The sequence below is a fragment of the Rhinopithecus roxellana genome, chromosome 13 (genome assembly GCF_007565055.1).
Source record: "Rhinopithecus roxellana isolate Shanxi Qingling chromosome 13, ASM756505v1, whole genome shotgun sequence".
Classification (NCBI taxonomy): Eukaryota; Metazoa; Chordata; class Mammalia; order Primates; family Cercopithecidae; genus Rhinopithecus; species Rhinopithecus roxellana.
This window is the reverse complement of record NC_044561.1, coordinates 10,847,745-10,874,964: the sequence shown is the minus strand read 5'-3', so window position 1 is coordinate 10,874,964 and position 27,220 is coordinate 10,847,745. Positions and strand designations below refer to the sequence as shown.

Sequence of the window (27,220 nt, the reverse complement as noted above, 5' to 3'; positions counted from 1 at the left end):
ATGGCGTAAACCCGGGAGGCGGAGCTTGCAGTGAGCTGAGATCTGGCCACTGCACTCCAGCCTGGGCGACAGAGCGAGACTCCGCCTCAAAAAAAAAAAAAAATATATATATATATATATATACATACACACACACACATAAATTAGCAGGGCGTTGTGGCATGTGCCTGTAATCCCAGCTACTTAGGAGGCTGAGGCAGGCGAATTGCTTGAACCCGGGAGGCGGAGGTTGCAGTGAGCCGAGATCACACAAGTGCCCTCCAGCCTGGGCAACAGAGCGAGACTCCGCCTCAAAAAAAAAAAAAAATACATGTATATATATATATACACACACACATACATACATATATATACACATATACATACACACACACACACAGATATATATACACACACATATACATACATATATATACACATATACATGCACACACACACAGAGATATATACACACACATATACATACATATATATACACATATACATACACACACACACACAGAGATATATATACACACATATAAATTAGCAGGGCGTGGTGGTGTGCACCTGTAATCCCAGCTACTTAGGAGGCTGAGGCAGGCGAATTGCTTGAACCCGGGAGGCGGAGGTTGCAGTGAGCCGAGATCACACCACTGCACTCCAGCTTGGGCAACAAGAGTAAAACTCTGTCTCAAAATAAATAAATAAATAAATAAATAAATAACTTAATTTTAGAATTCGTCTTCCAGATGTTTTACACAGATCATTCATTCATTCCACAGATTTTTTTACAGCATCGAAAGAACTTGCCATACACACATCGGTACATTTTTATTATTTTAATTATTAACAGCAAAGATGTTTTCAAGCCAGTTTTCATAATCATTGTAATGATAATTGTCGTGATTGTCTCTCCGTCGAGGGGAAGAATCCGGGTGCAGGGCTTGGGGACCCCTGCGGTCCGCGGCGTGGAAGTGCCGCTTCCTGGGGTGCTCCCGGAATCCGCGAGCCACGGAACCTAAGAACGCCGACCCGCCGAAGCCGAAGGGTAGACGCTGGCACACCGGACGCGGGGACTCCAGAAGCGGCTGGACCCGGAAGTAGGGGTTGCCGGTGGCCGCCCCGGGAACAAGGACCGGAGCTGGATGCGAGGTGTAGCTGCGGGTGAGCGGCGGGCTGTGGGCCCCTCGCCTGGCGGCTCAAAAAGGCGGGAAGCGCAGGCCTTTTTCTGGCTTGTTTCCTCAACGTTGGCCGGCGGAGGACCTGCGAGCTTGGGAGAGGGCCCGGACCGGGCTCTGCATTCTTGTTGCCTCTTCCCTGGCGGGGGTGATCCTCTCCCGCGGGGCTTGCTGTAGGGGTTCAGGGAGTTGGAGATGGGCCCGCCCTGTGCCTGCAGGGAGCAGGCGCTGTGGTTAATACTTTTTTTTTTCCGAACCCTCCCATAGCAATTTGAGGTGAGGTCTGCTGTCCCAGTCTCACAGGTAGGGAAACTGAGGCTGAGGGAGGCTGTGCAGCCGCCGGGGCCCAGATCGGTGCAGTACACGCCCAGGCAGCTTCCACTCGCCGCCCCCTAGGCCCTGGATGGGTTTTGAGGGCACCCAGGTTCTCTGACCTGTTATCTGAAAATGAAGTAGGGTACTTTTGTGAACAAATTAGCTGGAATCCAGGGGCAATAATTTCTCGCAGAAGTGAAAGGTAAGATGTTCCTCGTCTTGCCTTTTTATCTTCTCACCTTTGGAAACAGGACCTGAGAGGCCAGCCTAACTTGGTCTTGATGGCTAGCCAGTCCTGGGATTCCTTTGCCAAGGTCACCTGACACTAGTGTGAATTGTTCTGAACCTCCATTTACTCACGGTTTTAAAAAATTACAACACCTGCCTTATGGGGTTGTTGGCAAGACTGAATCGTGTTTGTAACTATGGTGTGCCTAGTACAAAGGAGGAGCTTAAGAAATGGTTGTTTCCCTCTTTTCCTGATTCTAGAAGTATTTGGTAAAGTTACTGAGGTAGTAAATCCTAGGAATTTTAATGCTATTCAGACCACTGCTAGGCCTACTCCCAAGCTAAATCTGCTTGTTTCTTTTTTTGTGTTTGTTTTGTTTCAGACCGAGTCTCATTTTGTCGCCCAGGCTGGAGTGCAGTGGTGCGATCTCGGCTCACTGCAACCTCCGCCCCCTGGGTTCAAGTGATTCTCCTGCCTCAGCCACCTGAGTAGCTGGGATTATAGGCACGCGCCACCACGCCCGGCTAATTTTTGTATTTTCAGTCGAGACCGGGCCTCACCATGTTGGCCAGGCTGGTCTTGAACTGCTGACCTCAGGTGATCCATCTGCCTCAGCCTCCCAAAGTATTTGCTCACCGTCTGTTTACCATGAGAATGAAGAAAGCAAAACCCCTGTTCTCGTGCTGCTTACTTACATTCTAGAAGCTGTAAGACGCGCCAAATAAGTAGATGAAGGCTGTACCAGGTGTAGTGGTGAGTGCTTCAGGGAAGCAAAGCTGGGCTGCTGTTCCATCAGAATGCTCACAGAGGCAGGGCAGGATCAGGCTTGGGGCACGGGCTCTAGAACAACCAAGTCCAGCCACTGGAAATCTGGTCTCTCTGACCCCACAGTCCCTGCCTAGGATGCTGGCAGGACTGCCTGGTCCCTGGTGTGTCCTCGTTATGTCATACATAATTGCTGGCTACTCTGTGGCATAGACATGAGAAAATCTGAGGAAACATTTTAAGACAAAACTTCCTACTTTGGAAGAGATGGGAAACTCACACCCTCACAGAACAATCCGCCTCTGCTGCGAGTTTTCCCTTTTGGCCTCTGGCTTCCCAGGGTGAGGGAAGGGGAGTACCTAGGTCTCTTTTAAACCTCACTTCTGGGCCTCTGATTTTGGTAGAATCAAAACTTCCCCAGAACAGAGAGCAGAGGCCACTCACAACCACCTTAAGTTGTTCATTCATTCACTCAGCAGGCATTTAATGCATGCTGGGTGCCAGAAATATGGCAATGAACCTGACAATTGTGGGAGAGACAGATGGCTGACGCCAGATGCAGTCTTCAGGAGGGGGAGGGGCAGGGGTCAGAGCAAGTAGACTAAGGGGGAAAAGTGGCCTAGGCTGAAGCCTGCTGGCACATGGGGAGGAAAGGTGGGTGCGCAGCAGAGCCGTGGGAGATGCAGCTGGAGCTGTCATGGGCTGGAGATCGCATCTGCAGACAGTGCCATCATTCCACAAGGCCTCGGTTCTTTCACTCTGGGATGGTTGTGTATTTAGGGGAAACATCCACTTACTTATTTTGAGGAAAAAAGCAAATTGTCATTTTATTTGGGGCAGCTTTCTGGTCAAGCTTACTGATTTCACTGTGGTCCTGTGGTCTCTTAAGTGGGGAACAAGGTTGACAGCCCAAGGCCAACCTCAGACTTCTTCCCCTGCACAGCATGACGAGCAGCAGAAGCCCCTTTAGTGAAGGAGGTTCCTTTGGCATCCTTTCTGAACAATGCCCTTTCCAACCCTCCTTTATTTTTCTGGCTTTATTTTATTTTAAAGTCCCCTGTCTTAGTTCTTGTCCCTCAGTCACTTGGGTCCAGGTGCTAAATGTAAAAGGTACAAAAGAGAATGTGGTGAGGCCTCCCCAGCCCTGACCTCCAGGCCCTAACACCCACTCCAGGTGACTGCTTGGACTGTTTGTTTTATGTTCTATCCAGACATATTGCCTCTTCATAATCAAATGCACACGTGTGCGCACGTATGTGTGATCACAGATGGCAGTGCTCTTTACACATCGTTATGTGCCCAGCTTTCTTAGCATGATTTATCTCAGTGATCTGATCCACATTAGTATGTACCAAGCAGATGCTTTCCTTTCTAATGCTGCCAGATGCTCCACTGTAGAGAATGCCATGCTTTTTTTTTTTTTTTTTTTTTTGAGACAGAGTCTCACTCAGTCACCCAGACTGGAGGGCAGTGGCACAATCTTGGCTCACTGCAAGCTCCGCCTCCCGGGTTCACGCCATTCCCCTGCCTCAGCCTCCCGAGTAGCTGGGACTACAGGCGCCCGCCACCGAGCCCAGCTAATTTTTTGTATTTTTAGTAGAGATGGGGTTTCACCGTGTTATTCAGGATGGTCTCCATCTCCTGACCTCGTGATCTACCCGCCTTGGCCTCGCAAAGTGCTGGGATTATAGGCGTGAGCCACCGCGCCCGGCCAGAGAATGCCATGCTTTTATTTAACCACCTCCCTGTTGACAGACATCAGCTTGTTTCTAATCTTTTATCATGATTGATAATGCTGCAGAGAACTCCCCAGTGATGTGGTTCATCACAGGCACCACCGTGCCCAGCCTGAGTCCACTCCAGCGCTGCCCTGTCCTGCCTCCTGGGGACTCAGAGTCCACATGGACAGTCTTGCCAGGGCCCACCACTGACTCCTGTGACTCTCCCCGGGTGACTTCACTCTCCACCTGTCTCACAGCCCTTGCCCTCCCTGGGTCAGCATGCCTACCCTGGGCCCCTCTGTAATTCCTGTTTGAGCCTCCCACCCCCTGGGAGTTGCTTCTTTGACTCTCGCTTCCTGCTCTAGTGCCTTGCTTCCTGGACCCCACAGAGCACACCCTCTGTGGACCCTCCCCAACCCTCACCTCCCTCTTCACCTAGCTCAGAGTCAGGTTCTGTCATCGTAATCTCTCCCCTAGAACCCTGCCCTACTCCCTCTCCCTCCTATTCACCTGAACTCTCCCATCTAACTAAATCCAGTGCTTCCTCTGCTGTGGGCCTGCCCGCAGTGTCACCCCCTGTTCTCCCTCAGTGGATAGCCATACCATGCCTCCTCCTCCACCAAGAGAAGTGCAGCCCTGTGGCAGCTCTGCACCATCTGGATGCTGACTGACTGCCTCTCTTGCCCCTCGCCCTCCCAAGGCCATCACTCCCGCAGTTCCTTCCCGTCCTGCACGCAGCTTCTCTTTTCCTTCTCGCTGGAGCAGTCCCATCAGTGGAGAACATGCTGGCACAGCCACCATCCTAAAACAAAAGGGGACAGCGCACCAGCCTTCTCCCCTCTCCCAGGTTTTGTTGAGCTCACCCCATGCAGTTTTCATCTCTATCACTCACCAGATGGCCCCATCAGGGTTACCCACGGCTCTCAGTTTGCCAGACCCTATGGTCAGGTCTCAGCTGCCATCTCACCTGGCCTGTCAGGGTCCCACAGGTGCTGATGACTGCCCTGAAGTGCTCTTTCTGGTGGCTTTCGGGACCCTACCCCTCCTGACTCACCCTGCTAGCTCCTCATCTCCCGACCCCCAGCCTAGGCTTCTTCCACATTGCTGCCACCTCCTCCAGGCCACCCAGGCTGTCCAATGGGCAGGTCACATTTAACACACCTGAAGTCTCCCTTCCTGTCATCCCTAAGCCAAAGCCATGGGTTGTCCCTTTTGCTTTTTTGTAAGGACGAGGTCTCACTGTGTTAACCAGGCTTTTCTCAAACTCCTGGCCTCAAGTGGTCCTCTTGCCTTGACCTCCCAAAGCACTAGGATTACAAATGTGAGCCCTTGGCAGGTGTGAGCCCATGCCCAGCCCCTGCCTCAGATCGTTCTTGACTCACCTTCCCCTCCCTCTCCCATGTCCCTCCCATCCTAGGTCTGCCTAGACTCTGACTTCCCTCACAGCCTCCACCACTGCTACCCAGGGCCCAGTCATCCTCTTCTATGTGGCAGCCAGAGATGTCCCTTTAACACTTGAAGTCAGATTATCCTACACCTATACAAACCCTCTGCTGCCTCCCAGCACCCTAGAGCAGACCCACATTCTACACACCTGCTCCCTCCCTCAGCCCCACGAGCCGCTGTGCCTAGCCATCTCCTCCCCAAGGACCTCACCTACCCTGCTCCTGCCTGGACTCTTCTCCCCCGTGTCACCCAGCCCTGCCCTGTCCCTCCCTTGCTCCCATACTACAGCACGCGTTCTGGGAAGGCAGGACCTGGTGTTGCTTTGTGCTGTGTTCCCTGCATCCTGGACTAGGCCAAGCATGTAGTAGGTGCTCAATAAATAACTGGACTATTACGTTCATTCTGAGGAGTGGAATTGCTGGGATGTGCACTTGTACTTTGAGAGGGATCGCTGAATTGCTGCACATAGAGTTTGTTCCCATTTAGCTTCCCCATACCCTCGTCTGCTGTGTGTGCAACGACTTTGAGTCTCTCCCTATATGATAAGCACAAGCTCATTATAGTTCTGAGTTTCTTCCGTGAGTGTTGTTGGACATGATGCCACAAAGGTATTTACGTGGTTGTTTTTCTTTTCTTTCCTTTTTTTTTTTTTTTTTTTTTTTTTTTGAGATGGAGTCTCACTGTACTGCACAGGCTGGAGTGCAATGGCATGATCTCGGCTCACTGCAACCTCTGCTTCCTGAGTTCAAGCAATTCTCTTGCCTCAGCCTCTCAAGTAGCTGGGATTAAACGCACCCACTACCACACCTGGCTAATTTTTGTATTTTTATTAGAGGCAGGGTTTTGCCATGTTGGCCAGGCTGGTTTGAAATTCCTAACCTCAAGTGATCCGCCCACCTCGGCCTCCCAAAGTGCTGGGATTACAGGCGTGAGCCACCATGCCCATCTAGGTGGTTGTTTTTCTTCATGCTGAGATTATTTTATTTTGCTTTTATTTTTTTTTTTTTTTTTTGAGACGGGGTCTTGCTGTCACCCAGGCTGCAGTGAAGTGGCTGTTCTATCTGCAGGTGTAGTCATGGCACACAACAGCCTTGAACTCCTGGCCTCAAGCAAGCGATCCTCTTGCCTCAGCCTCCTGAGTGGCTGACACTATAGGCATGTGCTACCACACCCGGCTCATGAGATTTATTTTAAAAGCACATGTTTTTCCTAATATTTTTCTGGTTTCATTGTTTCTACTCAACCCTTTGCTAGATCTGAAATCGGTTTTAGTGGGAGTTAGGAAACAGGAGTCTAACTTTATTTTTTTTCCCAGCAGGTTTCCCAGTTGTCTCAATACAAGTCTTTTTGTCTTTTTTTAATACAATGCTATGTTTATAAACATCAGTGCTACATTTAAATGATTGAAAAAACAAAAAGGGTTCATGTGGTTTTCTTTTACTTGGCTAGCAGGTATTGAATGTCATGTGTCAGGCACAGAAAGCTGTTGCAAAGACCAACAGTGATTCAGAACAAAGCCCATCATGTCCTATTTCGGGGGTGAGGTAGTCGCTGATGATGGCATAATGTGAGTGGGTTGGAATGGTCGCCTAGCCACAGGTGCCACAGAGCCGTGGGCACAGGAGGGCTGACTTATCCTGCCAGTGGTATTGGGAGACTTGAGCTGGGCCTGTGGGCCGTCCAGCTGCACCCTCCAGGCCTGGTGGAGCTTTCTCTCAGGCAGGAGAGCGCAGGCATAGAGGCTTCAAGTGAGTGTTTGTTTAGATGATGATATTTGATTTAATTTGGCCAGAGCATGGCCTGCAAAGCAAAAGGTGCAGTGGAATAGGTGGGAGATAGATGTGACAGAGCCCTGATGTCTGCTTGGTGCTGGACCGACTAGCCAGAGGGTCTCAGGCCCATCATGGATCAGAAGGACCTGGGGAGCCCAGCCTGGACATCTGCATTTTGTAAAGTGTCCCAGGGCATCCAAGTGCTTAGCTGAGGGGGTGGTGCTGCTCTCGGCCGTGATGGTTCCTCTCTCCAGGTGAGTCCACCTGTAGGTGGAAGAGCCAGTCCAGAGAGGAGGGCCAGGCATCCACCTGGCCTGACCCATCACTGGAGATCCCCAGGTCCCGGCATCTTCCTAGCATGGATCTAGGAATCAAATTGACCTAAGGAGCCAGATTCTCAGGATCATCTTAGCCACTTCAGTTGACCTGGTAGTTTTGTTTTTGTTTTTTTATCTCAGATGTCTTCAAGTGTCCCTAATTCCCTAATTTTTCTTCTTCTTGCCTCAGGTTGGTCTTGTTTTTTCTTTGTTAAAGTGAGTTTCCTTGTAGTGGTATAGGTTCTTTTGACAGCTTTGCTATCCTGAGTGTCTTTTCTTCTCTTTAGGGGTCAGCATTGATAATAGTGCTGTGCTGCAGAAGAGTGGAGTCTAAACTTTTTCACTGCCAGTACCCCGAAACTGGAGCGTAAAGGGCTGAGACAAGATGAAGACTGTGCTCATGGTTGCCGAAAAGCCGTCCTTGGCACAGTCAATTGCCAAAATCCTCTCTAGAGGTAGGAGAAACCAGCCCCGCGCAAGCTTTCTTGCTTTGGTCTGTAAGCACGGCCGTTTATGTGTTACAGGACATTTCTTTTTCCTAATGTGACTCCACCCTGACTGGGGTAGATTTGGTTCGGGTCAGCAGGTGGTAATGAAGCATCTCAGTATGTCACAGTGGGGTGCATTTGCTTCCATTCCTGGCAGTGTGCCAAAGCTGGGGTTCCCAAAAGGCACAAGGCACAGCTTACAATGAAGTGGAAGGACAGTCATTGTCCATATGCCAGGCCTGGCAGGGCTGTTAGGTACAGGTAGCAGAAACCAGCCCTGGACGGAAGGAGACACAGCCAGGACCACACCCCAGTTGAGGTCTGATGAGGCTCTGCCCCAGGCATTATCACCCCTGGATACTCCCACTGTCCTATGGACCTCACGTCACTCCAGAGTAGCCAATGGACTGAGCTGTGGCCACAGACACTACTGAGACACCAGGGAGCTGGAGAGGGAATGTCTGCCACTCACCCCCAACTCTGGCCACTGGGGTGGTTGGTAGGGTGCTGTTTCCCCCCATCTTTGAATTCCCTCCAAATAGGAAGAGTTTTGGATGCTGGGTACCCCGAAATGACAGGCACCTACCTGACCTCCCCTTGGTCCAGCAGTTGAGGGGGGAAGAGACCCTCGTTCAGCTGAGAAGGCATGGTCCGCAGAGGACAGGAGGCCCAAAAGTGGTGACTGGTGCCCGGTGCCCAGAACCTGAGAAAGTACGGCTGAGTGTGGTCAGTGGAGAGGGTGAGAATTCAATAATTAGAAGGTCCCTGGTAACCTAGAGTTGATCTAGAGTCCCATTTTAGTAAACGAATAACGTTTCAATGAAGTGAGGCAAAAACGGAATTGAAGAGTGAAAACATAAATACAAAGAAAGAGCCCACTGCTGCCTTCTTGCCCCTGGCTCCTGGCAGCCTGGGGTTCTGCATCAAGAGTGCTCTGTGCTAGGTTGTTGGCAGATGCTGTTTTCACTGAGTGCCATCCCATCTCTTAGTGCCCAATTACCCTCAGCAGTCTGCAGAATGCTGTCACTCACCATTCTGAGGAAGGACTCTGGCCCTCTGGGAGGTGGCATCGAGGCCGGGGCCTCCACAGTGTCTTCAGCTCAGCTGAAGCAGCCAGTCACTTTGTGCTTCCTCATCCCCAGGGAGCCTGTCCTCACATAAAGGGCTGAACGGGGCCTGTTCGGTCCACGAGTACACTGGGACCTTTGCTGGCCAGCCAGTGCGCTTCAAGATGACGTCTGTATGTGGTCACGTGATGACCCTGGATTTCCTGGGTAAGCCCCTCTACCCTTCATCCTACAGAAGGGAGTTCTGCATGGCACTGGCCAGGGTCCAGTTGAAGCCAGGAGATTCCTCTAGGCAGGGAAGTTTGTCCCAACTCCATGAGTCATAAGGCCAGCAGATCATGGAGTGGTGATGAGAGGGTCCCTGGGTGCGGTACCCAGAACCCAGGCTCTGGAGCTCAGCCCTGGGTCCCCATCATAGCAGCACCCCCTAGTTACTGCATTCCCTGTGCACCGTCCTATGTAGACAAAGTGGCAGCACCTATCTTAGGAAGGGCTTGACCTGTGCAGGCATTTGAGAGAAGGCTGCTGCTGTTGCCGAGTTGACCATCGTCTGTCTGTCATTTGGTGGCTGTCGTTGTCATTCCTATATTGTTACTGTTAGCAATTACCTTGGAAGTGCTGGTATTAGTGACCTGCTGGGTGTAGGTATGGGGCCGTGTGGTTGGCAAGAGTCTGATCCAGGCTCTTCCCCCTGCTCTGCCGGCTCACTGGCTGGAGACGAGGGTACTGACAGCCTCTGTGAGTTTACACTTCTCATAGTGAAATGGGTCTCACAGCAATGCCATCTTCTTCCCAAGACTGTAAGGATTCAGTGTGACAGTGAGGGCAGAGCACTCGGCACAGGGCCTGGCACATGGCAAAGCCTCCGCCCTTGTTCTTGTTGCTCATTGATGACAGTGATGACAAGGATGGTGACTGAGTTGTGTGGGTGAGCATTTGGACCCCAAGTTTTATCTCCAGCTGGCAGGTGGGGAGCTGGGATTTGAATTTGGCTCTGTCTGACCCCATTCTCCCAGGATGCAAGAAATGGGGCCTAGGTGGATCGCTTGAGCTCAGGAGTTCAAGACCAGTCTAGACAACATAGTGAGACCCCTGTCTCTACAAAAAAAAAAAAAATCTTTTTAAATCAGCCGACGTGGTGGTGCGCACCTGTAGTCTTGGGAGGCTGAGGTGGGAAGATGGATTGAGGCTGGGAGGTTGAGACTGCAGTTAGCCATGATCGTATCACTGTACTTTATCCTGGATGACAGAGGAAGACCCCTGTCTCAGAAAAAAAAGAAATGGGCCTAAAAGAAAGCCAGACAGCTGAGCATGCAAGAACTGGGCCTCTGTAGATGAGTAGGTAAATGTGCTGGGCATGAGGCTCAAAAAGATGGGTCCTTTAACAGGAATGACTGCGCACATGTGTGCCCCCACAGAGTGCTGGGTAGAAGGATGGAGTTCCAGAAACTCAGGTTGGAAGTGTCAATGAAGACACCAGTGGTGGGGTCCAGTGCTCAGGCAAAGCCCAGGAATGATGCTCCCAGCCACAGGGAAAGTCCCGGAAGTGAGGCCAGAGCAGCAGCCCCCAGAGAGCTTGCTTGGCTCCTGTGGTTGGCCGGAGTGTGGTGTCAGCTCAGCAGCCGAGCAGAAAGGAGGCTGGATGGGAGGGGGTTACCAGAGGCCTGAACTCACATCCTGGCTCTGCCTCTGATCATCATGATGACCCTGGGCAAATTGTTCTCCAAACTTTCCCCTCCTCATTTGTGGGAAGAAACCAACATCGTCCTGGGGTTATGAGGGTCTCGGAGGTTGAGCCCTTGTGAACTGTGACGTGTGACTCAATGTCACTGTGACTGGTTTGTAGGAAAATACAACAAATGGGACAAGGTGGACCCCGCAGAACTGTTCAGCCAAGCTCCCACGGAGAAGAAAGAAGCTAACCCCAAGCTGAACATGGTGAAGTTCCTGCAGGTGCGTGGGGCTGACCTGGGCATGAGCACACCTGGGCTCCCCACCCTCCACAGCTGTCCTTGGCCACCCTTGCTTGAGTCCTAATCCCCCTTGGACAGGGGGGCCTTTGCTAGCTGTTTCTGTGAGTGCCCCCTGCTGGCCCACGAGGCACCTGCAGGCACCCCCAACACACAAGGCTGTTGCCATTGCCAACCCTCAGTCCTGGAGAGCAGGCCTTCTGCTTTTAAAATAGCTTGTTTGGGCCGGGTACGGTGGCTTACGCCTGTAATCCCAGCACTTTGGGAGGCCAAGGTGGGCGGATCATGAGGTCAGGAGATCAAGACCATCCTGGCTAACATGGTGAAACCCCATCTCCACTAAAAATAAAAAAATTAGCCAGGTGTGGTGGCGGGCGCCTGTAGTCCCAGCTACTCGGGAGGCTGAGGCAGGAGAATGGTGTGACCCCGGGGGGGCAGAGCTTGCAGTGAACCGAGATCGCGCCCCTGCACTCCAGCCTGAGCGACAGAGCGAGACTGCATCTCAAAAAAAAAAAAAAAAAATAGCTTGTTTGGCTGGGGGTTTTTTCCCCTTAATTGTTAAACAAATGCATACAGATTATGGAAAATTAGAAAGTGCAGATAAGTAGAAAGACAAAAAAATTACTCATAATCATATTACCCAAGACAACTGCTGTTTTCATTTAGGGTTATTTCATTGGAACCCTTTTTCTGGGCAGTTTTGGGGTTTAAGATCATGTTGCACTTACACTTTTCTTTTTTTTTTTTGGTCCAAAAAACATCAATTATAAATTCAATTCTTTTCTGTTGGTTGAGCCAGCCTTAGCACAGCCAGCTCCTTACCCAGCCCAGGTACCAGTCCTCCTAGCTGAGGTTCAGGGCCTGGGACCAAGCCCTGTCCTGGATAGGAGCACGGGGCAGGTGGCACGGGCTGGGTCTGCAGCAGGTGCATGTGAATGTGTGCTGTGTGGCAGGTGGAGGGCAGAGGCTGCGACTACATCGTGCTGTGGCTGGACTGCGACAAGGAAGGGGAGAACATCTGCTTTGAGGTGAGTATGAGGCTCAGTTTGGTCCTCATTTTTGGCCTTTCTGACGCCAGCCCCAAACTGACACCAGCAGTCACACCATTCCTGGGGCCAAAGGAGGGAGTAAACTGTCCTGGTTTAAAAACACCTCTCACCTCCCTTTATTTTGAAATTCCATAGATGTTTTTAACTGCATAGGCTGTATTAAAGGTGGTCAGTTGTGCCTCTGCTTGCTGGGGCCGCACAGTATGAGTGAACATAGGAGGGGCAAAATTGGGTGGATGCAGGTTTCAGAATGGGACTGTCATGGGGCAGCTTGGTGTTCAGCATCCTGTGCCCAGCGTGACTTCTCAGGGACCTTGGGTTGATGCTGGCTGATTCCCGACCTCAGCACTGAGCTCCTTTTGCAGGCCTCGCTCTGCTCATCTCCTGCCCCACCCAGGATGCCTCCCGCCTCCAGCCAACCCCAGGAGCCCTGCAGAGAAGCAGGTGGCAGCTCCCTGTGCACACCCTATGCCCCAAGCTTGCCCTGACCATGGTGCCCTCACAGTGGCCATGCCTGCTGGTCTCACTTGGTGCCCTTCAGGCTGTTGTTCCCTATGGGTCGCCCCTGTGCTCCTGTACCCCCAGCTCTTGCCTGTGGCTCAAGAGCTGGTCAGTGAGACAGAGCTCAGGCACCTGGCATTGCAGTACAGCACCCTTAGCAAATGCGATCACACTCTGTCTCTTCCCAGATTCCCTCCTCCCCTGCAGGGCGACTCCTCCCTGGGGGCCTTTGCATCTGGGAGTGGAGAATGGGGGCAGCTCATGGGGCTTTCTCCCTTCAGAAATGAAGCCACTTATTCCCAGTAAGGAAGCTGCGTGGCCAGGCTCCGGCGGCGACCCTAGTCCCACTGCACCGCCTTCCTAGTGAGTCTCGGCTCCAGGACCCCTGCTGTGCTTTAGCCCGAGCTGCCCCCACCACAAGCTGGGACCACTCGTGGCCTTCCTGCTCTTGCCCATTTCCTTTCGCCTTCATTCTTTTCTCCTTCCCTGTCTTTTCTTCAGCCTCTTAAAATTTCCACCCACCCCTCCAAGCCCTCCCTCCTAGAACGCAGGGAATTGGGTCATGTGGGATGGGTCTGGGGACAAAGAGGTCCCTCGTGTACTTGGCAGTAGCATTTCCTGATTTGGTGGGGATGAAAGCCGAGGCTTAGAAGAGAGAGGGCGGGAGTAAGAAGGGAGTGTTCGAATATGTTTCTAGATGGGAGTAAAGGAAGTCGTGTGGTGGGGTGGTGTGGAGTGCCCAGGGCTTCTGGAAAGCCAGGGGGATAGAGGAGGGTCTGGCAGGGGCAGGAGAGGGGGCTGAGCACACGTGTTCTTTCCTGGAAGGAGCCAGGCTTCACAGTGGGGTGGGGAGCTGTGGCAGGGATCTGGGAGGTGGGTCACAGCTGGCCACTCCCCACCCCCAGGTTCTTGATGCTGTTCTGCCTGTCATGAACAAGGCCCATGGTGGTGAGAAGACCGTGTTCCGGGCCAGGTTTAGCTCTATCACGGACACAGACATCTGTAATGCCATGGCCTGCCTGGGCGAGCCTGACCACAACGAGGCGCTCTCAGTGGATGCTCGCCAGGAACTGGACCTGCGAATCGGCTGTGCATTCACCAGGTGCTGGCCACACCCACGGAGTCCTGAGCACACCCTCACTCTCCCTCAGCCAGAGACCTGCCTCTGCTGGTCCCCTTCGGGGGCCCCTAGGCCTCCCAGAGCCAGGATGAACAACAGAGGATTTCACCAACCCTGAAGAAGGCCGGGCACAGTGGCTCACACCTGTAATCCCTGCACTTAGAGGCCAGGATGGGAGGATTGCTTGAAGTTGGCAGTTTGAGACCAGCCTGGGCAGCATAACAAGACCCCATCTCTACAAAAAAAAAGTATTATTTTTTTGAGACAGAGTCTTGCTCTGTTGCCTAGGCTGGAATGCAGTGGCACAATCTCAGCTCACTGCAACCTCTGCCTCCCAGGCTCAAGAGATCCTCCTATCTGAGCCTTCCACTACAGGTGCTACAGGTGTGCACCACTATGCCTGGCTAATTTTTGTGTATTTTGTAGAGACAGGGTTTCACTGTATTGCCCAGGCTGGTCTCAAACTCCTAAGCTCAAGCAATCCGCCCACCTTGGCCTCCCAAAGTGCTGGAATTACAGATGGGAGCCACTGCGCCCAGGCTAAACAAAAATGTATTTTTTTGTTTGTTTGGTTTTTGAGACGGAGTCTCACTCTGTCACCCAGGCTGGAGTGCAGTGGCACAATCTCGGCTCACTCACAACCTCTGCCTCCTGGGTTCAAGTGATTCTCACGCCTCAACCTCCTGACTAGCTGGGATTACAGGCGTGCGCCACCACTCCTGGCTAATTTTTATACTTTTAGTAGAGATGGGGTTTCACCATGTTGGCCAGGCTGGTCTCAAACTCCTGACCTCAGGTGATCCGCCTGCCTCAGCCTCCCAAAATGCTGGGATTACAGGTATGAGCCACTGTGCCTGTCCAAACATTTTGTTTTTATTAGCTGGGTGTGGTGGCATGAGCCTGTAGTCCCAGTTACTTGGGAGGCTGAGGTGGGAGGATCACTTGAGCCCAGGAGTTCAAGGCTGCAATGATCTGTGAATCCCCATTAATGCATTCCTGCTGGGCAACACAGCAAGACCCTGTCTCTACAAAAACGAAAACTGTTTGTTTAGCTGGCAGAGATCACCTATGCCCTGCTTGATAAAGTGTGTCTGTGCTTATGGGTCCTGAGGAGAGTGTGCGGTAGATAGAATAGAAGGCTCCCTGGCCCGAGACACTAGAAACCTCTGTCTACTCTCTCACTGGCTCTGTCACCCATGTACACACATGAATCCTCCCTAAGGCTATGCCCACTCTGCTCCCACTGGCTTCTAAGTGGGGACACCACCTGGTGCCACCTCCCTCATGCACCACCCCGGCCTTGGGCTGGACTCACATGGGTGGCCATAATAGTGTCTTGAGTGAATCAGTGACCAAAATATCTTTCTCTCCACTCCCTCTAGGTTTCAGACTAAATATTTCCAGGGGAAATACGGTGATTTAGACAGCTCTCTTATCTCCTTTGGGCCGTGTCAGACTCCAACCCTGGGATTCTGTGTGGAGAGACATGATAAAATCCAGTCCTTCAAACCAGAGACCTACTGGGTGCTGCAGGCCAAGGTTCCTTGCCTTTCTCTATGCATGCTGGGGCTTTCTGGGTTTGGGGCATGGATTCTGAGAGTCTTCCATCATCATCAGCCGGCAGGCCCCGGGCTAAGGGCAGAACTGTGGACAGCTATACCTGGAAATGGTCTGTGGTGCCCAGGGCTGAGGGACCCCAGCCTTCATGGGGACAGTGGGAAGAGACTGGGCCTGTATGTGCTGAATCTGGATAAGTGGGAACGAATTCAGCTCTGGCAGTGCAGGGTGAGGTCACCCCACATGAATCAGTGGCTGCAGTGGTCAGGTCCAAGCACTGGACTGAGGCCATTGACTTTCAAACTTTTTAAAATTCCTGGAACCCTTTCTTCAAATAAAAACTTCCATGGAAGCTCACTGTAAGACTTAATACAGCTAGGCACAGTCACTGATGTCTGTAATCCCAACAGCCTGGGAGGCTGAGGCAAAAGGATTGCTTGAGGCCAGGAGTCCAAGGCTACAGTGAGCTACGATTGTGCCACCGCACTCCAGCCTAGCAACACAGTGAGACCCTGTCTTGGAGCTACTCTGGTTGACATGGGGCTTGGGACCCCGGTGGTGGCCATACCTACCACCAGCCAGGCACTGGGGATAGGCAGGGGTGGTGTGAGAAGTAGGGGCTCATGTGCTTCTTAAGGACACATCAGCCTCCGCTTCGGGCTGCCTTCCTGAGACTGACTGCCTGGTTTCAGGGCACGGGGTGGAGAGGGCCAGATGTCAGCCTGTGTATCTGCCTGCCTGAACAGGTGCAGCTGTGAGCCATTAGAGCCAGGGCTATTTTGCTCCCAGACAAGGAACAGCTTCATCTGTCCTGGTTCTTCCTGGCGTTGGGCTCACCTGGAGACTTTTTCTTGTGCGTTCACGCTTTATGCTTTTTCCTGCAGGTTAACACTGACAAAGACAGATCTCTCCTTTTGGACTGGGACCGAGTAAGAGTGTTCGACCGGGAGATTGCACAGATGTTTTTAAACATGACAAAGCTGGAGAAGGAAGCCCAGGTGCGCCTGCTCCACCCACACCTATCACAGTTGCCTTGGGTGAGGGTGGCCCTTGGATGCCTCCCGCTGGAGGAACAGCCTGTGATCCTAGGCCATGTCTTCCTCCCCCTTTCTAAAACACAGACATCTTTTGGGAAAGCCGAAAGGTTACTCCCCCATATACTCCTAACATATTTCTGCCCAATGCAATAGCCACAGTGTACTGCATGCTCGCTCCATACCAAGCACTGTCCATGCCTGTGACCTTGTCAGACCCCTTCCACTCTCCCCTTTCCACGTGACCCACTAGGCAGTACCTCTGTCTGGCAGGACTCCATCTCACACAGAGATTCAAGCTGACAACTGTTGAGGGACCTACGTGCAAATTGATGAACTTGTCCAAGGTCACAGCTAGCAGGGGATAGGCTTGGGATTCCAATTTCAATCAGCTTGCGTGCTTTTATGGGATTATATTTCTTACTCAGGGTTCCCATGAATTGAAAGGACATGCTGCTTGGCTGTTAGAAAAAGGGCGAGGTGACCGGGCTGCACGGGTGGGGCCACATCTGTGGCTATTAAAGTAAACATGCTACAGGCGTGACAGCTACCAGATCCATCGAAACACAGCCTGGCCTCCTTAGCCACCTTCTCCTTGTCCTTCTCCAGCATTCCTTGAGTGCCCTGTTGCCCGCCATGCCATCGTCTCAGGCATCTGAGACTTCTAAAGCTGCTCCAGGCTGTCAGCATTGATCACATTCCTGCAGAGACACTGTTACCACCTCTGGGCCTCACGCCGGGGAGCCCAGCTTCACTGCTGCACATAACAACTGGCCTCTGTGTTACCACCCACATCTGTCGGTCTGGAATGCAGAAGGCATTGCCATGACCAGCCTGCTTGGGATTGACAAGGGCAAGGGCCTGGGGTTGAGTTGTTTGGATTGTTTTTGCCACAGGCAAAACAAAGAGTTGTCTCTTCCAACAAGTGTTCAGCAGAGGTAGTGGTAGGACCCCAACCAAGCACAGCTCACGGATACACTCCACTAACCTGTATGGTGTTTACACAAATTCCCGAATAGTTACTAGCACTTAAAAATTATGAGATTTCATACTAAAATTCTGCCTTCCAACTTCTCTTGAAAAAGCAGAAGAGGTAGCAATACTGGCAGGTGCAGGCAGCAGCCTTCCCCACAGCAAGGAGCAGCACTTCCCCTGGGACGGGCCCCACTTGCCATCCCTGTAGCTTGGCTGATGCTGGCTTCTGTAGGACTTCCATCTGCAGCCCTTCTGACTCCTCAATCTTTCAGGTTTTCTCTTTCACTAGAAAAGTCTCCAGAAAAGAATATTCAATCACTTGTGGCCAGGAGTTTGAGACCAGACTGCACAACACAGGGAAACCCTGTCTCTAAAAAAAATAATTTAAAAAGTAGCCGGACATGGTGGCACATGCCTGTAATCTAGCACTTTGAGAAGCTGAGGCGATAGGATTACTTGAGACCGGGAGTTTATTTAAGACTAGCCTAGGCAACATAGCAAGACCCTGTCTGTACAAGAAATTGAAAAAAAAAAATTGGTCAGACATGATGGTGTGTGCCTGTGGTTTCAGCTACTCAGGAGGCTGAGGCAGGAGGATCGCTTGACCTAGGAGTTCAAGGCTACAGTAAGCTCTGATGGTGCCACTGCACTCCAGCCTGGGTGACAGAGCAGGACCCTGTCTCTTAAAAAAAAAAAAAAAAAGGTTGGTGTGTTTGTTTGTTTGTTCTGAGATGGAGTTTTGCTCTGTCACCCAGGCTGGAGTACAATAGTGTGGTCTCAGCTCACTGCAACGTTCACCTCCTGGGTTCAAACATTTCTCCTGCCTCAGCCTCATGAGTGGCTTGGATTACAGGCACATTCTACCATGCCCAGCTAATTTTTGTATTTTTAGTAGATACGGGGTTTCACCATGTTGGTCAGGCTGGTCTCAAACTCCTGACATCAGGTGATCCACCCGCCTGAAGGTGAGCCTCCCAAATGCTGGGATTACAGGCGTGAGCACCCAGCCAAAATTTTTTTTTTTTTTTTTAATTATTTTCATTCTTTTTCCCTTCCTGGTCCTGAATAAATACTCAATCAAGTCTTTAGACTGTTGGGAAGAATGAGTTGGAGAAACAGGGAGACCAAATGAATGAAATCAGACCCTTCATCCACACATCTTGATTCCCTCTATGGTGGTGTCTTCATCCTCCTCCAAATCATTGACTGTCCTGTCTTCCAGGTGGAGGCCACAAGCAGGAAAGAAAAGGCCAAGCAGAGGCCCCTGGCCCTGAACACCGTGGAGATGCTGCGTGTGGCCAGCTCTTCTCTGGGTATGTAGGGACATTTCTCTCAAGTCGCCAGAAGGCCTCTTGAGGAAGGTTCATGGAGGCAGGTTCAGCCTGGAGCAGCGAGTGCCCAGGGATGCAGCGTGGTACCCGAGGCTTCGAGGGGATCTGAGCCTCATGAGGATTTCACTTCTCCTTAGGTTGTAAAGGTGGTAAAGTTGGTCACCACCTGAGGGGACATCCCAAGTCTCTGAGCAGCTATCCCTGCTGAGGGGAGAGGCTTCAGCCAGATGTCGCCTTCAAGGAACTGGTGTGAACATTGCCCCTCAGCCTCGTCTCCTCAGCCTTTTCTCCTTAGTAGCAAGGAGGGTGTCTGGAAAGCTGGTGGTCTCTGGCAGCTGTCAGCCCCTAGGCATTGGTGCCTCCCCCCACAAGGAACTATTGGCAGTGTCCTCTCAGAGTGGTGGCTCCAGCGTCCTCAGAGGGCAGCAATGCTGGGAGTGGTTGCTAGCTAAGCGCCAGCCTCTGCCGGTCAGGGAGTAGCAGGACAAGCCCCTCTCAGTGGCCCCAAAGTGCTGTGAGGACAAAAACACCCAAGGGCTCAAAATGGGGCTGCGTGGAGCTCTGTCATCAGCCAGCCCTGAGGCGTTATGGCTCCATGGCCAGTGCATGGGGAGTGGTGCTCTGAAGGCCATGTCTCATCCCCATGGCCATGAGCCCCGTGAGGATTCACTGTGGGGTAGAGTGAGCGGCGTTTCCCATCAGGCCCATCCTGGGTGTAGGATTCAGCCTCAGACAAGGCTGTGTGGCACAGGTGTCCACCCAGCCAGCAGTTCTGCACTCCAGCCATGCCTGCTCAGAGCCACCCTCGCCCTCAAGGAGGGGCCGGCCACAATGGGGGAGCCCAAACGGCAAAAACGGGCAGCCCAGGGGAGTTTTTATCAAAACAAAAGTGTAGTCACCAGTACACACTCCTCATAGGAGAGGTGGCCTCACAAGTCCCCAGGCCTGGGGCTATGAGTGATGTCTCACATGTTGGGGGCCAGCCTCACTGCCGGAACCTTCTCCCCAGGTGGTGCTCGCGCTGCTGGGCACTGCCTGTTCCCTGTGGCACTGCCCTGGCTAACGGGCTCTGGAGGCCTGTGGGATGTCACAGCCACTGTGTCCATAGGCCACAGTGCATAGGCCAGGGCAGGCACCTGGCCGTCCCCACGTACCTGGCCCTCTGAGAGCCTCCTGTCTCTCGCAGGCATGGGACCGCAGCACGCCATGCAGACAGCCGAGCGGCTCTACACGCAAGGCTACATCAGCTACCCACGGACAGAGACCACCCACTACCCTGAGAACTTTGACCTGAAGGGCTCTCTGCGGCAGCAGGCCAACCACCCCTACTGGGCTGACACGGTGAGTGGAGCCAGGCCGGTCCCGGCATGTGTCTGTGTCACTGAGGCCTTGGGACCAGGTCTGGTACTTCAGCCAAACCTAGGCAGGCAGCCGAGCCCTGCTGCAGACTATTCTGTCTTCTCTCCCTCAGGTGAAGCGGTTGTTAGCGGAAGGTATCAACCGCCCGAGGAAAGGCCACGACGCTGGTGACCATCCCCCCATCACCCCCATGAAGTCTGCTACAGAGGCCGAATTAGGTACCGCTATCACCCCATACGCGGCGTGCTTCCAGGGAGGGAAAGGCAACCTTCGACAGTGAAGGTTGCAGGCCCTGTTGGCAATGTAGGGGCTCCTTTAGCCTCTGCCTGCCCTGGCTGTGGGGATGGGGGGCCACCTGGAAGATGAACTCCATTACTGTGGGGCCAGGACAGGAGTGAAGAGGTGGCAGCAGCTGCTGTTGCAGGGAGGCGAGGGGCAGACACGACGGGGGACATGAATGAAACCAAGGCAGAGAGTGGTGGCATGGGGGAGGGGGTGGTACACCTCCTACCTCCCAGCTGGCCTAAGGTGGTACCAGTGGTCCGAGTGCCAGGAGAAGGCAAATGAGGAAGGAAAAGCAGTGCAAGTAGAGACGGGCCACTTGTGGACAGTCTGAGTTTGAAGCAATGGTGTCATGTCACGAGACAGTGGAAGGACAGGCCAACGCCTGAAGAGCAGTTCCGCCAGAAGCAGGGGCAGGAGGTTGGGCAGGGTGGTGGAAGCTGCAGCCAGAAAGGAACCACTGAGGTACGGAGGCTTGTGTTCCCTTCCTCTGCATATTCTTTCTTTTTTTTTTCTTTTTTTGAGGTAGAGTCTTACTCTGTCACCCAGGCTGGAGTGCAGTGGCCCGATCTCGGCTCACTGCAACTTCTGCCTCCCAGGTTCAAGCAGTTCACCCTACCTCAGCCCCCTGAGTAGCTGGGATTACAGGCGCCCACCACCACACCCAGCTAATTTCTTTGTATTTTTAGTAGAGACAGGGTTTCACCATGTTGGCCAGGCTGATCTCAAACTCCTGACCTCAAGTGATCCATCCACCTTAGCCTCCCAGAGTGCTGGGATTACAGGCGTGAGCCACTGCGCCCGACCTTCCTGCACATTTTCTTTCCTCCTTCCCCGGGATTTGCAGCGTGTCTCACACAGCGGCTCTGTAAGCAGGACCTTGCTGCTTGAGCAAGAGTACTGGGGGCTCCTCACAACCAGAGCCCCCAGCTGGCTCCCAGCTGACTAGCCCTGGCCTATTGCAGGGGGTGACGCGTGGCGGCTCTATGAGTACATCACCAGACACTTCATCGCCACGGTCAGCCATGACTGCAAGTACCTGCAGAGCACCATCTCCTTCAGGATCGGGCCCGAGCTCTTCACCTGCTCCGGGAAGACCGTCCTCTCCCCAGGTCACACCGCGGGCCCAGCTTTCCTCCCCGCCTTCACGGGCAGACAAAACAAACATTCTACATCGTGTCTGGGGATGGGAGGCCCAGGGTCTGAGGCCCAAGCCACCCAGGCTAGGGACCCTGAGTGGCGGTGCATGTCTCTCCAGGCTTCACAGAGATCATGCCCTGGCAGAGCGTGCCCTTGGAGGAGAGCCTGCCCACTTGCCAGCGGGGCGACACCTTCCCTGTGGGCGAGGTGAAGATGCTGGAGAAGCAGACGAGCCCGCCCGACTATCTGACAGAGGCTGAGCTCATCACGCTCATGGAGAAGCATGGCATCGGTGGGTGTGCCTGGCCAGGCCCCAGAGCCGGCTCTGTCTCCAGTACTCAGGCTTTGAGTCTTTTTACAAAGCTGCCCCGCCACCCCTGTGTGCCCAGCTCAGCACCCGTCCACAGGCTGGTGTCTGGAAACTGGTGACCCAGTGTGTGGCCAGCCAGGCAGGTCCACAGCTGGCATCCCCTCCTGAGGCCTGCATTCAGGACCTGGCCTTCCCTGTGAAGGCCCAGATGTGCCCTTGTGCACTGTGGGATGTGCACATCCCGACTAACGCCCACAAGGCTGAAGACTGGCCCAGATGCCAAGCGACTCATAGAAATCATATGGGCAGTCTCCTGAGTCCACATAGCCAACCTGGTCTGTCCTGAAATCAGGTGACAGCGAAATGAGATCTAACAGGAGCTGCTTCCCTGGGAGAGAACAGAAATGCCTGTCCCAGGGACAGGGCTCCCCAAAGGGTGACCAGGAAGTTTCCATGCAAAAGTGGGCAGCCCAGGGGAGTTTATCAAAGCAAAAGTCACCAGTACATACTCCTCATAGGAGAGGTGGCCTCACAAGTCCCCAGGCCTGGGGCTGTGAGTGATGTCTCACATGCTGGGGGCCAGCCTCACTGCCGGAACCTTCTCCCCAGGTGGTGCTCATACTGCTGGGCACTGCCTATTCCCTGTGGCACTGCCCTGGCTGACGGGCTCTGGAGGCCTGTGGGATGTCACAGCCACTGTGTCCAGGCTCTGCTCCAGCAGCGGTCATATAGGTGGACTCTCAGAGAGTGTCTCCCCAGGCTGGGGTCCTGGTGACCATGGCGACCTTGGCAGGAGAGCAGAGCTCTGGGCTTGCTTCTCTCAGGGGTCCAGGACACCTGCCAGGGTCCTGAAATAGCCCTCAGCCCACTGTGGAGTGTGGGCTCTGCTCCCCTGCATCCTCTGCCCTTTCTTATTGATGGGACACTGGCTCCTGGCAGCCCTGTGCTAGCCAGTGAGCCAGACCCAATCAGCAATACAATTTTGTGACAGTGAAGAGGGCTCTGGTGTTACCTTTGCAACAGGAGAGTAGTCAGGGTGGCCCTGTGACTGAGCGCCCAGGAGTGTGTAAAAAGGGCCTGACCAGAGCCACTGCAGAGGAGCCCACACCACGCATCATGGTGCCTGGCAGACTTGGGGTGGTAGCGGCACACACCACCCATAGCCTGCCACACAGGGTGCAGAGCTGACCTCGTGCCAAGAGCCATGGGCCCTCAGCAGGCTCCCTAGCCCCTGAAGGCCAGTTTCTTCCCATGTGAGATTCTCTCCGAGCTACTTTGGGAAGGTGTGTGTCACCTGCCAATGCTGGTGAGTTTGTGGGGAGCCCGAGCCTCCTTTCTGCCCCTCTGACTGGCACCTGCCATAGTCAGAATGCCTCAGCCTCTGCTGCGCCCCTCTGCCAAGAAAGTTCCTCTGGGTGAGAGAGTGGAATCCTGGGGACTGGGAGCCTGCCCTGGGGATTGTGACGGGCATTGCAGAGAGGGAGGAGGTGGGAAACAGGAAGTGGGCAGAACTGTCCAAGTTTAGCGGAGGGCAGCTCTGCAGTGAGCTTGTAAGCACCTCCATGTTCTGGTGGAATGGGGCTCTGGCTCTGGGAGCAGGTGGGTGCCACAGGATCCAGGCAGGAGAAGCCATAGAAGTCACATTTACCAGGCGCAGAATAAGCGCTGTGACCTCGGAGAGTTCCTTAACCTCTGAGCCTGTCGTCTCTGCCGCAAAGCAGGAGTAGGCACCCTGTGCAGGGAGGGCTGCCTTTGTGTTCTCAAGGCAGAACATGAAATGCATGCAGTTGGTGCCCAGCACAGTGCAGGGATTGCTCAGGGCACAGCCCTCCCTCCTGTGGCCAGAAGCAGTGAGAGGGCCTGAGCACCAGGAGCCCCGTGACAGGTGCTACAGCACATGGTTCAATGGGGCATGTCCAAGGCAGGCCAGGAACCCTGGGGCCTTGTACATTGCAGGCACAGATGCCAGCATCCCTGTGCATATCAACAACATCTGCCAGCGCAACTACGTCACCGTGGAGAGTGGGCGCCGGCTCAAGCCCACCAACCTCGGCATCGTCCTGGTGCACGGCTACTACAAGATTGGTGAGTTCCTCAGTCCTGCCTCCAGGGCCCACGGAAGCTCCCTGACTTCTCCCTGGACGTTGGCTCTGCTGCCCGCTCCAGACAGGCCCCTGCCCTGCAGTGATCCCCCAGCCCCACACACACTCCCTCAACACCCGCTGAAGGGGCGCTGACCCAGGACCCCCAGGACCTGCCCAGAGCGGGAGCTCAGTGTGTGTGAGGCAACCAAAAGGGGAGGCAAAGGTGCCTCAGCCCTGTTTCCTGGAGGTTCCCCAGGGGCCAAGGGGAGAGGGAAGAGCACAGAACTGGCCCGAGGGCGGCCTGGAGCTCATTTGTGATGTGGTTCTAGCCACAGGACGTCCCTGTCCACTCTGCCTGAGATTTCCAGGTGGGAAATCAGGAAAGGTCTGGGGTCATAAGAGCCAGCCTGGAACCATCTGAGGCTGTGGACTGGTGGGCAGGGCAGAGGCCAGGAGGACGGGCCAGAGCGGGAGAGGTGAACAGGGCAGTAGCCCTGCCTGGGAGGGGGTGGCATGGCCCTGGGTGCGAGTGCTCAGGGCAGCATCTGCCCCCTGCCCGCTTGCAGATGCAGAGCTGGTGCTCCCCACCATCCGCAGTGCAGTGGAGAAGCAGCTGAACCTGATCGCCCAGGGCAAGGCCGACTACCGCCAGGTCCTGGGCCATACCCTGGACGTGTTCAAGAGGAAGTTCCACTACTTTGTCGACTCCATTGCTGGTAGAGTCTGCCTCCGGCCTGCCCCTCACCAGAGGGGTGTCTCTGTCAGCGCTACCAATACCTGGGGACCTAGGTCCCCACATGGGACCAGCTCCCAGATCTGGGCTCCATAGGCGAGGGCAGTGACACCTCCTGGCTGGGTTGAAAGAGCAGGTGCAGTAACACCACACACAGTCAGGAGCATGCGCCCCTGACACACAGGGCAGTAGAAACCACTATCTATAGGGACCCTTTCATACTCGGAGCCTTCTGCTGGAGGCTGGGAGGGAGATGACTCCTGCACTCTGCTTGCCCGCAGGCATGGATGAGTTAATGGAGGTGTCTTTCTCGCCACTGGCGGCCACAGGCAAGCCCCTCTCACGCTGTGGGAAGTGCCACCGCTTCATGAAGTACATCCAGGTAGGTGCAGGGAACACTAACTCAGGCAAGCTACCTCACCCCTGTAGGCCTCAGCTTTATCGCTGGTCACGCAGGAATCATGTTCTTTGTCCTGGTTGTCACAGAAGAATGAGCATAAAGCAGCCTTGCCAAAAAAATATCCAGTGTCCCCATGTCCCCTAGAACACACAGCCATTAGGCCACGCAAATACATGTGGTGCGTTTTTCCCTAACACCATGCCACTTGCCATCATGGGCATTAACGTACGCACAGAGATTTTAGAATTGCCTTTTCTACACGCGTGGAACAAGGGCCAGAGACTCATGCTCCTTGCCTGGCAGTGTGTCACGGGTTCTGCATGACAGGTTACATATTTTGTATTATGAGAGGAGTGGGGTGCAGGCCAAGTGGTGGCCCCAGTGACCCTCACGCCCCCTGCCTGGCATTGCCGTAGGCCAAGCCAAGCCGCCTGCACTGCTCCCACTGCGATGAGACCTACACACTCCCCCAGAACGGCACCATCAAGCTCTACAAGGAGCTCCGCTGCCCTCTGGATGACTTCGAGCTGGTCCTGTGGTCATCAGGCTCTCGAGGCAAGAGCTACCCACTGTGCCCCTACTGCTACAACCACCCACCCTTCCGAGACATGAAGAAAGGTGAGTGCGGCCACTCCCTCCTATCCATGGGTAACAGCAGTCTCTGTTCAGTGCCAACCCCTGCCTTGCACCAGGATGGACTCTGAGGGGACCCCTCACCCTGGCCTTTCCTGCACTCATTGGCACTGAGACGAGAGACCCTGGATGTAACTGGGGCACTGGTCAGGCCTCAGGCAGTGGTGCTACCCCCTCTCTGTGTCAGAATTGAGCAGGCAACCCTAGTCCACCCTCAGGACCTGGGCACAGGTGTGCAGTGCTCCCTCTGGAGCTGAGTGAGCAAAAGGATGGAACAGTCGGGAGACCCACCCAGTGAGCAGGCACCCCCAGTCAGCGTCCACCACTGTCCTCCATCCTCATCCTCGTCCTCATTACTGGAGGAGGGAGTGCATGTGTCCAGGCATGCAGGACAGAGAGCACCAAGCCAGACCAGGAACCAGCAGGAGTGAGGTGTCTGCCCACATTCACCGTGTGCTCTGCAGAGAGCCTCCTCAGGCGTCAGTCTGCACCCATGCTTCCGGGAAAGTGAGACCCCATCCCCGCTCTCCTGCTGCCTCCAGAGCAGCTGACAGGGTAGTCCCATGTGGCCCAGTGACACGAGGGTCATGTGGCATTACCAGTAACGAGCTGTGGCAGCAAAGCAAAGCGGGGATGGAGTCGACTGAAACCCACTGGGATGGCGCCAGCAAGGGGCCTTGAAAGTTGAGGAGGTTTCAGATAAGCAAAAAACAGGGGTACTGGCAGCCAGGAGCCAAAGCATGAGCAAGGCTGTCCCCAAGAGCGAGGCGAAGAAGAGTTCCTTCTGCTGGGACAAAGGATCCAGGAGCTTGAGGCATTGGGAGCAGGCCGCAGAGGGCAGGTGGGCACAGTGGGCATGCCTTTACGGGGCTCCCCTCTCCCACCAGGCATGGGCTGCAACGAGTGTACGCACCCCTCCTGCCAGCACTCGCTGAGCATGCTGGGCATCGGCCAGTGCGTGGAATGCGAGAGCGGCGTGCTGGTGCTGGACCCCACCTCGGGCCCCAAGTGGAGGGTGGCCTGCAACAAGTGCAGCGTGGTAGCGCACTGCTTCGAGAACGCCCATCGCGTGCGGGTGTCTGCCGACACCTGCAGTGTCTGTGAGGCCGCCTTGCTTGACGTGGACTTCAACAAGGCCAAGTCCCCACTCCCGGGCGACGAGACGCAGCACATGGGCTGTGTCTTCTGTGACCCCGTCTTCCAGGAGCTGGTGGAGCTGAAGCATGCAGCCTCCTGCCACCCCATGCACCGTGGTGGGCCAGGGAGAAGGCAGGGTCGAGGGCGGGGCCGGGCCAGGAGGCCCCCTGGGAAGCCCAACCCCAGACGGCCCAAGGACAAGATGTCAGCCCTGGCCGCCTACTTTGTATGATGGCCCTGTCCTCCCTCACCCAGGCTGTATGTAGTGCCATGCAGACACCTCATGGCACTTCAAACTATTAAAATGCATTTTATCTTCTCCAGA

The 27,220-nt window shown here is 54.1% G+C and overlaps 1 protein-coding gene across 3 annotated transcripts; it reads left to right on the top strand.

Moving 5' to 3' along the window:
- The first annotated feature begins 1,032 nt into the window (after positions 1-1,032).
- Positions 1,033-27,220, top strand: TOP3B (DNA topoisomerase III beta). Of its 3 annotated transcripts, XM_010381771.2 has the most exons (19): positions 1,089-1,146; positions 8,013-8,180; positions 9,356-9,487; positions 11,127-11,233; positions 12,204-12,278; positions 13,082-13,163; positions 13,706-13,902; positions 15,303-15,459; positions 16,362-16,475; positions 18,709-18,799; positions 20,004-20,158; positions 20,289-20,394; positions 21,424-21,570; positions 21,717-21,890; positions 23,865-23,993; positions 24,559-24,708; positions 25,007-25,107; positions 25,542-25,743; positions 26,646-27,213. In XM_010381771.2, exons 7-19 carry the CDS (start codon positions 13,730-13,732, stop codon positions 27,125-27,127), a joined length of 2,181 nt encoding a protein of 726 aa, XP_010380073.1. In that variant the 5' UTR covers positions 1,089-1,146; positions 8,013-8,180; positions 9,356-9,487; positions 11,127-11,233; positions 12,204-12,278; positions 13,082-13,163; positions 13,706-13,729; the 3' UTR covers positions 27,128-27,213. The 3 variants fall into 3 exon arrangements, with proteins under 3 accessions (XP_010380071.1, XP_030770214.1, XP_010380073.1); XM_010381769.2 differs by lacking the exon at positions 13,082-13,163 and having other exon boundaries at positions 1,033-1,146; positions 26,646-27,220; XM_030914354.1 differs by lacking the exons at positions 8,013-8,180; positions 9,356-9,487; positions 13,082-13,163 and having other exon boundaries at positions 1,084-1,146; positions 26,646-27,127.